At 44.8% G+C, this 12,609-nt stretch overlaps 2 protein-coding genes across 6 annotated transcripts in view; one reads left to right on the top strand and one right to left on the bottom strand.

The window, feature by feature from the left end:
- The window catches only part of LOC137430622 (MOB kinase activator 3B), a 54,889-nt gene that overhangs the window by 4,674 nt on the left and 37,606 nt on the right, over positions 1 to 12,609 (top strand). For 2 of the 3 annotated variants that reach the window (XM_068121427.2, XM_068121433.2), the window contains exon 2: positions 10,447 to 11,320. In XM_068121427.2, the coding sequence (XP_067977528.1) occupies positions 10,903 to 11,320 (418 nt within the window). In that variant the 5' untranslated portion in view covers positions 10,447 to 10,902. Of the gene's footprint in view, positions 1 to 9,855; positions 9,982 to 10,446; positions 11,321 to 12,609 lie in introns of all 3 variants that reach the window. The other variant, XM_068121429.2, reaches the window with a different exon arrangement.
- The window catches only part of GCDH (glutaryl-CoA dehydrogenase), a 110,364-nt gene that overhangs the window by 62,767 nt on the left and 34,988 nt on the right, over positions 1 to 12,609 (bottom strand). The gene's annotated exons all lie outside the window — the stretch shown is intronic.

Raw genomic sequence — 12,609 nt, 5'->3', positions numbered from 1 at the left:
GGTATAACGCTTCATTTCTCTTGGGGTATAGTGGATTCTTGGCCGCCAGAATCCTTTTACCCTCCCTCTCTCGCTTCATGAATGCGACGCTCAAAAGTATTGAGCTGTTTCCTTAAAGCCCATTTAGTGCTTCTCCTCCCAGAGGCGTTTTAACGTTGTGTACTCTCTTGACGGTGTTGTACATCTCTGCTCACTGCAATATACATCATCCTTGTCAGGAAATGTCATTCGGTTTTCAAAGCCTCAAAATGAATCGAGCGTTGAATTTTTATAACTTAGGCTTTCTGTTGGCTTGACGAGCTCTTGATGGTAATACACGTTTGGCAACTTTTACAGCGCATTAATGCAATGCTCAAATTCATCCGTTTCATTTTTGATAGCACGGGCACCTGCGAGTGGTGTGTCGGTGTTGGTATCCTGATTTCAGTCGTTCATTCTCAGATCTACTGTAATTCAGATACTCTGTTGAGGCTCTGCATTTGAAAATTCCCTGACTTGTTGCTATCTTGTAATGCTGACGGCTAATGTTGTGGCAATGGCCAAGCTTTCCTTGGTGCCGAAGTAGCTGTCCAAAGGCCCATTATTGTAATTATATGTTGTGAACTTCGATATCTGATGAGCAAACGGTTCATGAGTGCTGGAACAAAGATCACACCATCACACTGTAGTTGCTATACAGTCATCAACACTGACAATGACACGCACACCGACACGCACACACACACACATTAAAATATAAAAAATAACAGCGCTAAAAACCAAGAACTATATCCAACTCAATGGCCTACATATAATACATAATAGTTGGACATTGAAAACGTATGCATTTTGACTGTAAACATGTTTATATTTTCAGCAAGTGTAAACATTTATACTTTAGCGTCTGTTCTACAGTCAATGCTTGAGTGGAAAAACAATGGTGTCTGATCTAATGGAGCAGTTTATTTTTCAGCTTCATTTTTAAGTGAGATGGTGATTGGAATTTTTATTATGGCGTAGCCCATAGGGCAATGCAGTCTTGAACAGCATTTGTCTGTCCATCCGGTGTATGTATGTATGTCCCTCACAAACGTCCACCAATCAGAGCTGGGGATCTGGTCACATGACAGGGGACAGCGTTTCGTAACGATTACAGTTGCATATTTTACTAAAACAAAATATAATAATCTTCTGCGGAACATTTTGGGGTCCCAGCAGGTATCGTAAGGTAGGTAGGAGGTTTCAGAACTTCCTCCTCCATACAATTGTGATTTTGAAATGCGATTGACATGGACCTTGCTCCTGAATCCAAAAGTGAACGCATGACGACGGTTTGCTGGTTTGGTGTCTCGATACAATCGTGATTTAACATTATATTTTTATATATTAATAATATAGTGTTAATTTGTGATTGCAATGATGAATGATGCTGTTTAGAATGAAAATATAGAGATATTTGAGTTTAAAGCAGAATGAGGAAATGACGGAAGGGATTCCCATTTGCGGTTTCGCCATTTGCAGTTTCGCCATTGACATTCACACTGGGTACGTTTTTTGTCCAAGTCCTTCACGAACCTGCTGTCAATCCCTGACATTCGACTGAAGGTGGCACAGGAATGTGGACATTATTGGAAAAAAAATTAATACTTTCATTATTTGCTAACTGCCGGCTGGTATACCCCACTGATGTCATACTATCCTCTTTTACAAGTATCAAACAAGCCAGGCTATGCCGTTGTTGGACTATTGGTCTTGTTTTCTTAATAAACAAGGGGAAAGGAGATGCAGTACCTAGTAACCTTACCTGGCATTACCCCCATTAACTTAACCATTCATTAACTTTCATTGTTGTTTTATAAACCCAACATGCCCAACTGCTTTGTCAAGGTCTTATGTGACCATTGTACTTGACCAATTACTGTACCTGAAAGTTACCAAGGCATATTTTACATCCACGTGATTGCAAGCGAATACAGTAGTTACCTTGATAACACCCAGTTTCCCCCATAGCACCAACTACTGTAACTTTATCAGATAAATATTTCAGTCGGATAAGATTTTGTCGATGGTCGAACTCAGGATGAGACCGCTCACCTCAGAGGTGACGCATCGTCTCTGTGCTGTTTGATTCCTCCTACCTAAATACAAATGATCATCAGCATGTACACCATGGCGTGCATCCTATCTCGTTTCATGTGTAAATATCACTTGTTACTGGCCAGTGTTTGATGGTGAGTAAAAAAAAAAGGAAGCATGATAATGAGGAAGTTATTTTCAAACCTAGTATTTCAGATGGCCTTGCACATCTATCTTGCGAATACATATTTGACTGGGATTCGATTACCAATTTGCTTGTTCGTTGCATCATTCCTGGTCGATACTTGGTCGGTCTTGACGGTCGATAGTGGTCTGAGAGGGTCATTAACCAGTGTGGCAGCTACATTCAAATGTAAGGTGTGCACAGAGGGAGCTGCAGATGGAGGAAATGTTGAGTTGGATCTTGGAGACGGCATGAAGCTGGAAGGTGTGAAAACATTTTGTTATCTCGGAGACATGCTGAATGGAGAAGGTGGATCAGACTCGGCAACGGTTGCTAGAGTGAGATGTGCATGGAAGAAGTTTCGGGAACTGAGTGGCATGCTGATGAGGAGGGGAGTGTCGTTGAAGCTGAAGGGAAAGGTGTATGCTGCATGTGTGAGAAGTGTTATGATTTATGGGAGCGAGACATGGGTCATGAATGAAGAGCAGCAACGAAGGCTGGAAAGGGTGGAAATGCGAATGGTTCGGTGGATATGCGGAGTATCGTTGAGAGAGAGGAAGACAAATGATGAATTGCGAAAGATGATGGGAATAGAGCCTGTGATTGATGCTGTGAAGAGGAACAGGTTGACATGGTTTGGTTATGTGTTGAGGAAGGATGAAAGTGACTGGTTGAGAAGAGTGATGGAAATGAATATAGAAGGAAGTAGAGGATGGGGAAGACCGAGAAAGACTTGGCTAAAGATGGTGGAAGAAGAAATGCAGGCAAGGGGGTTAACAAGGAGAGATGCAGAAAATAGGGCAAAATGGAGAAGATTGTCATAGGGACCGCAAGGCTGACCCCCGCTCTAGCAGGGAAAATGGCCTTAAAATGCATGTTGTTGTTGTTGCATCATTCTTGGGTTGTAGTTGCACTACTGATGCTTTTCTCACATAAATTAGAGCTGGAATTTATCACTTGGCCAGATGACATGCATATGATGGCTAATGTTTTCACCATGCATCATGGGTTGCCTGGGCACAACTGAATTCTTGCAGACATGGCAGCCAGCTGAAAACACTCCCTCTAAAGGACAGCATGAATACAATACAATGCCCTTGCCTGTGTGAAGTACCAGGATGACGGTCGATAGTTTGGTCGGAGATCAAACCCATACTTGACAGCTCAAAGGTGAGTGATCCCGTCAGCCCAGACTTGCTCATTGCAGAACAACACATTGATCATGTATGATTACAAAAGCTAAAATACAACAACAACATGCATTTTAAAGGCCATTTTCCCTGCTAGAGCGGGGGTTAGCCTTGCGGTCCCCATGACAATCTTCTCCATTTTGCCCTATTTTCTGCATCTCTCCTTGTTAACCCCCTTGCCCGCATTTCTTCTTCCACCATCTTTAGCCAAGTCTTTCTCGGTCTTCCCCGTCCTCTGCTTCCTTCTACATTCATTTCCACCACTCTTCTCAACCAGTCACTTTCATCCTTCCTCAACACATGACCAAACCATCTCAACCTGTTCCTCTTCACAGCATATATCACAGGCTCTATTCCCATCATCTTTCACAATTCATCATTTGTCTTCCTCTCTCTCAACGATACTCCGCACATCCGTCGAACCATTCGCATTTCCACCCTTTCCAACCTTCGTTGCTGCTCTACGTTCATTACCCATGTCTCGCTCCCATAAATCATAACACTTCTCACACATGCAGCATACACCTTTCCCTTCAGCTTCAACGACACTCCCCTCATCATCAGCACGCCACTCAGTTCCCGAAACTTCTTCCATGCACATCTCACTCGAGCAACCGTTGCCGAGTCTGATCCACCTTCTCCATTCAGCATGTCTCCGAGGTAGCAAAATGTTTTCACACCTTCCAGCTTCACGCCGTCTCCAAGATCCAACTCAACATTTCCTCCATCTGCAGCTCCCTCTGTGCACACCTTACATTTGAATGTAGCTGCCACACTGGTTAATGACCCTCTCAGACCACTACATTTTTGATGAACCCACTCAGCGCACATTGTACATTGAATGGAGTTCACTCCGACACCCTTCCTACACACAGCACAGGGCCACTTCCCAGTTCTTTCCACCTCACCACATGCTTTACCACTTGCCATCACCTTCGTCTTTCCGATATTCACCTTCAGACCTTTTGTCTCCATACATTCCTTCCACGTGTTCATCTTTTCCTTCAGTCCATCCATACTTTCCGCAATCAACACCAGATCATCTGCATACAACAACTCCCACGGTAAACCCTCCTTTACGTTCTGAGCCAGCACCTCCATCGCAGCTACAAATAGTAATGGACTTAGTACCGACCCCTGATGCACTCCCACCTTCACCTCAAACTCACCACTGTTCCCGTCCTTCATCCTTACAGCTGTGCGCGCTCTTTTGTACATTGCCATCACTACTCTGATCAACCATTCCTCCACTCATAACTTCCTCAATGCCCATGTCAATACTTTGCGTGGTACCCTATCGAATGCTTTCTCCAGATCAACAAACCCAAGAAACAACTTCTTCCTCTTCTCCATGTACTTTTCCTGCAACTGCCTCACAATGAAAAGCGCGTCTGTCGTTCCTCTTCCTGGCATGAATCCAAACTGCATTTCGTCGATCTTCACTTTCTTCCTTATCCTCCTCTCCAACACCCTTTCCAATAACTTCATTCCATGCTCCAATAACTTTATCGCTCGGTACGAGCCACACTCCAGAGGGTCACCTTTCCCCTTGTATAGAGGGACGAGGGTACTCAGTTCCCAATCCACTGGAATGCGGCCTTCTTTCACCACCAGATTACAGATCTCTGTCATTCTCTTCACACCCCAACTTCCTGCTGCCTTCAACATATCTCCCACAACTCCCGTCGGCCCTCCCGCTTTTCTACCCTTCATTGCTTTTATCGCTTCCTCAACTTCCTTCTCAGTTATCTTCTCTGCCGGTCCTAAAACTGGGTTACTCTCTATGTTGCCATCCCATTCATTCTCTGTATTCAACAGCATTTCTATATATCTTTTCCATCTTCCTTTAATTCCATCTGGGTCGACAACGATTTGTCCCACTTCATCCTTCAAGCAACTCACCCCCATCACATCACACCTCTCTTTCGCTATCTGCTTTGCAATCCTGAATACTGCTTTCTGACCCTCTTCCGAATCCAAGCGTTCTCCGAACATTTTCCTACATGCCTCCTGCGCCTTTGCTACCTCTTTCTTTGCAGCCTTCCTGGCTGCCTTATAACTTTCATGCTCTGCTGTTTCTGCTCCCGTACCCTTCGCCTTCTGCCACTCAAGCTAAAATGAACAACCAAAATGTTTATTTTATTTTGCGAAAAAGAAAAATGAACAAAATAACTGGCCAGGTTGCCAGCAACAATACTTGTAGCCAAAGGAGAGGGTTAAGTGAAATTATATGAGAATTATCGGTTCCTACCCATCTAGGTTGTAACTATTGTACGAAGGCATGTTGAAAGCTAATGTATCCTATTGTTTTTCTCCAAAATAGGTAAAGATATTCGAATGAATCAGACATATTAACTAACAGCAACCTTTGGCCTACCATGGTGCATATTCATTTCTCAACACGATTACGACTGAGGTCCACACATTTCTGCCGACATTCAAGTAGTTTTGTGATACCATCACGGTAGAACTGCGTCCTGCTAGCTTAACCAGTGCTTTACAGTGGGCTTGATAATCATCGTCGGAAGAAAAATGTTATTCACGAAGGTGTTCCTTAAATTTTGGGAAAATTTTAAAATCTAACGGAACCAAGTCGGATCTGATGATCCTTTGTGGTGGCTCTCCATTGACCGTCTCTTAATCTCAGGATCGTAATGGTGCACCTAACGTTCATCTCCAGTCATCTCATCTCCAGTTATTCATCCCAACTCTCATGTCCAGTCGTCTCTCGTCCTGTCATCTCCAGTCATCTTATCTCCAGTTATTCCTCCCAAGTCTCATCTCCAGTCCTGTCATGTCCAGTCCTGTCATCTCATCTCCAGTCCTGTCATCTCATCTCCAGTCCTGTCATCTCATGTCCAGTCCTGTCATCTCATCTCCAGTCCTGTCATCTCATCTCCAGTCCTGTCATCTCATCTCCAGTCCTGTCATCTCATCTCCAGTCCTGTCATCTCATCTCCGGTCCTGTCATCCCATCTCCGGTCCTGTCATTCCATCTCCGGTCCTGTCATCCCATCTCCAGTCCTGTCATCCCATCTCCAGTCCTGTCATCCCATCTCCAGTCCTGTCATCCCATCTCCAGTCCTGTCATCCCATCTCCAGTCCTGTCATCCCATCTCCAGTCCTGTCATCCCATCTCCAGTCCTGTCATCCCATCTCCAGTCCTGTCATCCCATCTCCAGTCCTGTCATCCCATCTCCAGTCCTGTCATCCCATCTCCAGTCCTGTCATCCCATCTCCAGTCCTGTCATCCCATCTCCAGTCCTGTCATCCCATCTCCAGTCCTGTCATCCCATCTCCAGTCCTGTCATCCCATCTCCAGTCCTGTCATCCCATCTCCAGTCCTGTCATCCCATCTCCAGTCCTGTCATCCCATCTCCAGTCCTGTCATCCCATCTCCAGTCCTGTCATCCCATCTCCAGTCCTGTCATCCCATCTCCAGTCCTGTCATCCCATCTCCAGTCCTGTCATCCCATCTCCAATCATGTCATCCCATCTCCAGTCCTGTCATCCCATCTCCAGTCCTGTCATCCCATCTCCAGTCCTGTCATCCCATCTCCAGTCCTGTCATCCAATCTCCAGTCCTGTCATCCCATCTCCAGTCCTGTCATCCCATCTCCAGTCCTGTCATCCCATCTCCAGTCCTGTCATCCCATCTCCAGTCCTGTCATCCCATCTCCAGTCCTGTCATCTCATCTCCAGTCCTGTCATCTCATCTCCAGTCCTGTCATCTCATCTCCAGTCCTGTCATCTCATCTCCAGTCCTGTCATCTCATCTCCAGTCCTGTCATCTCATCTCCAGTCCTGTCATCTCCAGTCCTGTCATCCCATCTCCAGTCCTGTCATCTCATCTCCAGTCCTGTCATCTCATCTCCAGTCATTCATCCCAACTCTCATCTCCAGTCATTCATCCCAAATCTCATCTCCAGTCATTCATCCCAACTCTCATCTCCAGTCATTCATCCCAACTCTCATCTCCAGTCATTCATCCCAACTCTCATCTCCAGTCATTCATCCCAACTCTCATCTCCAGTCAGTCATCCCAACTCTCATCTCCAGTCATTCATCCCAACTCTCATCTCCAGTCATTCCCAACTATCATCTGCAGTCATTCCCAACTCTCATCTTCAGTCATTCCCAACTCTCATCTCCAGTCATTCCCAACTCTCATCTCCAGTCATTCCCAACTCTCATCTCCAGTCATTCCCAACTCTCATCTCCAGTCATTCCCAACTCTCATCTCCAGTCAGTCATCCCAACTCTCATCTCGAGTCAGTCATCCCAACTCTCATCTCCAGTCAGTCATCCCAACTCTCATCTCCAGTCAGTCATCCCAACTCTCATCTCCAGTCAGTCATCCCAACTCTCATCTCCAGTCATTCCCAACTCTCATCTCCAGTCAGTCATCCCAACTCTCATCTCCAGTGTTTTATGCTTCATAGCACTGACAATGTCGTGTTGGCCTCTGCCCTCTTGACTATAATGTAGCATTGAGACATCCAATGTCATAATCACAAAATGAAAAGGAAGGATACACTCTATAACTATACACTACGTATTCGAAAGTGATGGTAACATGCGGCTTCTTGCCAACGAAAGCAGGCAACATGTAATTTTAGCACATACAGGAAGTGGTTGGTGGTTTTCATTACAAGACAGGGCTTGTAGAATATCCTCGATGTACCCACACTCGCTTCTCAGCTGTCTAGTTAGTCTAGTAGGAAGACTAGGTCCCCCTGCACCCCCCGGAGATATACTTCTAATCAGTGTTTCTAGATTGGAAACAATGTGTAGAAAATGACTAGCTATGGCCCCAAGCTGAAAAAATGTCCCACATACCATTTTTATGCAAATTACTGCTGCCATTATCAAAAAAAGACTAGGTCCCCCTGCACCCCCCCGGAGATATACTTCTAATCAGTGTTTCTAGATTGGAAAAAATGTGTAGAAAATGACTAGCTATGGCCCCAAGCTGAAACAATGTCCCACATACCATTTTTATGCAAATTACTGCTGCCATTATAAAAAAAACGATTTTTGACATATCTCAGCCAATATTGCAGATAATTGAAAAATGAAGGTGTCTAGACCCATGTTTTGAAGGGCATAGATCATGATAGAACTATTCATAACATGATTACATGTGTCTATGGTATACTAGTATGCTAATTAGTGCTTTATTTACAAAATAATCACAGTTTTACGAAATAATAGACTCATATTAAGGTCCGTCTACACAGACGTTAACACAAAGTTTTATTTTTCTAAATACCCTGTGAAATTCACCGAATGCCCTGTGAAACCTGGGATTCTTCTCCAGCTTTTTCAAGGGCCCGACTTTTCCCTTCCCTTTGAAGGCACTGGTGCAGTCTTCTCCGCTGAACACATAGTACCCCAGGAGAGTGGCACAGTAGTCCTCTCCCAGGGATTCTGCCAGCTCAGAGACGTTGACAAGTTGGCGATGCTTCCCTGACCCTGTATCCAGGTACACCGTCAGCTTGATGTTGTGGGCATGGTGGAGCAGGATCAGGAGGATGTCTGTGTCCGGTGTTCTGACTACAGCGTTCTTGTATCCGATGGTAGCAGCATGATGGAGGTACAGAACCACCCTGGTATCAGTCTCTTCCTGGTGGCTGTAGATCGTGGGGAGTTCACGTACCTCGACCTGAAACACAAAAAGGCACCGCATTTCAATCACCAGTCAGTATATCTCCGGGGGGTGCAGGGGGACCTAGTCTTTTTTTGATAATGGCAGCAGTAATTTGCATACAAATGGTATGTGGGACATTTTTTCAGCTTGGGGCCATAGCTAGTCATTTTCTACACATTTTTTCCAATCTATAAACACTGATTAGAAGTATATCTCCGGGGGGTGCAGGGGGACCTAGTCTTTTTTTGATAATGGCAGCAGTAATTTGCATAAAAATGGTATGTGGGACATTTTGTCAGCTTGGGGCCATAGCTAGTCATTTTCTACACATTTTTTCCAATCTAGAAACACTGATTAGAAGTATATCTCCGGGGGGTGCAGGGGGACCTAGTCTTTTTTTGATAATGGCAGCAGTAATTTGCATAAAAATGGTATGTGGGACATTATTTCAGCTTGGGGCCATAGCTAGTCATTTTCTACACATTTTTTCCAATCTAGAAACACTGATTAGAAGTATATCTCCGGGGGGTGCAGGGGGACCTAGTCTTCCTACTAGACTAAGTCTGATTTGAATCCTGGACCAGCTATAAATTGATGTCGTCCCAGTTTTTCACAGGCAGAGTGAGACATCTTTGCTCAGATGGTCGTTAAACTGCGAGCGTCAATCTGCCAGCATTACTTGGTGAACATTAAGATCCCACAGTGTCCTTCGTGAAGAGTAGGCAAGCTATCACCAGCACCCTCAACAAATTCCAAAATCCTGCCCTAACTTGCAGAGGAAAACGATTCGGCGGCAGAGCCGTGCCCAAGCAGGCAATGCTACCCGCAGCCATGTGCTGCACACAAAAGAGGAAGAAGACATCATGAGCCTCAAGTTGGTTGTACTCTTGTGCAAGTTGGTTGTGAGTCCCATTTATTGTCCACTTTCAATCAAAGGTTCTTTAATATCTATATAATTTATTTGCCATGTAAACAGATAAAATATTGACACACATAACAACAGGTAAGAACCGCCCAGATAAGGGTCATTCGATTCATAATTGCATTTTTGGAATCGGTAGAAGGAGTGACTTGTTTACCATCTGCTTTTCTGATGAGATGAGAAGATTAATGCTGTAATTGTTAATGTATTTAAGTTGTTTTTATGGAAGCTTAAGTCACATTGTTTTTTGTTGGAAGCAAAAGATAACACGGTAAAACATGTTGACTGCTGTCCGATATTATCGCCTAGATCATTGCTGGCACCAACTGCCAAACTGCTATACTTGGCTGTGTCCCAGGGCAAATTGTGTTGCGAGTGAAGAGCCCCACTTTTCGGTTTATTCTTCCAGCCATAATCACAGCCCTTGTGTTTTTTTTTTGTGCAGCGTCCCGGAGCTCGTGGGCGTTTTGGCATGTGGATTCGGCCAGGGTTGAAGTTGGTCACGACGGAAGCTGCTGTATCTGCGTGGAGGGGTGCTGCGCTGCAAGTGAAGTCGGTTTAGACCTCGTCGGGGCTGAGTGAGCCTGCGTGGCGCCAAGATGTCTCTGTACGGCAGGTGGTAAACCCATTAGGCACCCCAGAAACAAGTGAAGGATCTTGCACGCCTCGTGTTATTTTCTGGGTTTTTTTCCCTGCATTTTGTGAATCACCCGTGCCAAAATTTATCATATGAAACTCGACTGGCTGTTGAAAGTTTCCGCGCAGACGGAACAATTTCAACGTGACCACTTTTGTCGTCTTGATTACGCCCAAGAGAGGATTGCACGTCGTTGGTTCTGCGCAACCCTCCTCTTCAATTCTCATTTACCAGTGACTGTTCAAACTCTAAACCGACGCAAGCATGGCAACAAAGCTGAATAAAGTCTTTAACAAAGACAAAACGTTTCGTCCAAAACGCAAGTTTGAGCCGGGCACACAACGCTTTGATCTACACAAACGCGCGCAGGCTTCACTCAATGCGGGTCTTGACCTCAAGTCGGTTGTCCAGCTCCCCTTGGGTGAGGACTCTAATGACTGGATTGCTGTTCACGTGGTGGACTTCTTTAACCGTGTGAACCTCATTTACGGTACAGTGAGTGAGTTCTGTACGGTGCAGAGTTGTCCCGTCATGTCAGGTGGCCCAAGATACGAGTACCGCTGGCAGGATGACCATTTATACCGAAGGCCCACGGCCCTGCCTGCACCACATTACATGAGCTTGCTGATGGACTGGATTGAGGCACAGATCAACAATGAAGATATCTTCCCAACCAACACCGGTACTTGGCTCATATCATTGTTCTTACTTTATTTTTTAACAACTATGCAAATGGTTGATAACTGCATGCTATGGATGGGATCGTGAAAGAGTAGTAGGAATTCAATAGAGAAAATCCTTTCCCTGTATGTTACATATAGACAGTGTATGTATGTATGTATGTATATATAATAACATATATGAATGAATATAATAACATATATGCAGGTATAAATTAGAGCCCTGGTGTTGGCTTAGCGGTTAGGGTGCCGGCTTGGGATCCAAGGGTCCTGGGTTCAAATCCCGGTCGATCGCTGAATTAACGCCAGGGGGGTTGACTCAGCCTGTCATCCTTCCGAGGTCGGCAAATTGAGTACCAGCTTGCTGGGATGAATGATCCTGGTGTGTACCCCGGTTTAGAATATGTACACCGTATCCCTGCGCATCGTAAGAGCGTGATCAAGGGCTGGCATCAGGAAGGTCATCCGGCCATAAAAACATTGCCTCAAACAGGGAACCATGATTATCATGGGGCCCGCAAGGCTAACCCCCGCTCTAGCGGGGAAAATGGCCTTAAAACGATCATTCATTCATATATTCAGGTATAATTTAGAGCCTGGTGTTGGCTTAGCGGTTAGGGTGCCGGCTTGGGATCCTGGGTTCAAATCCCGGTTGATTGCTGAATTAACGCCAGGGGGGTTGACTCAGCCTGTCATCCTTCCGAGGTCGGCAAATTGAGTACCAGGTCACTGGTAAATCCGTGTTTGTCGCAAGAGGCGACTATCAGGGTTGGTGGCAGGAAGGGCATCTGGCCATAAAACATTGCTTCAAAAAGGGGACCACGGTGCCCGAAAACGGCCAACCACTGCTCTGTAGGGAAAAAATTGCCTCTAAAGGTGGTTCTTCTTCTATTTACAGGTATAATTTATGCACATGACTTCAGCGTCATGTCATAGGGTCAGTGTGCTTCTTTGGTTAAATATATATATATATATATATATAGAGGGTGGTCCTCAAATGTACACCAAAAATTAAAATTGGACTTTTTTCAGGTGCTTGTTGCTAAAATTGTTCCTTATTGTGAAAAAATGAAATGTGCGAAAGATGGTTTCTATACGACTTTATGTACTACTGTCACACATGGGTTGAAAATTACAATGTTTCAGTATCGACACACAAAATTGTTTTTAATAAACTAACACTCAGATGTAATCCCAAATCAGTAAGAATGTATGACAATCATCATAAACACACAGAGTAAGAGTCCTCCAGACCATTGATTCCTCATTAATAAGTTCTGTGGTAAATTAT

Source organism: Myxine glutinosa, chromosome 1 (assembly GCF_964187855.1).
Source record: "Myxine glutinosa chromosome 1, kmMyxGlut1.1, whole genome shotgun sequence".
Taxonomy (NCBI): Eukaryota; Metazoa; Chordata; class Myxini; order Myxiniformes; family Myxinidae; genus Myxine; species Myxine glutinosa.
This window is presented reverse-complemented; position numbering and strand designations above follow the sequence as displayed.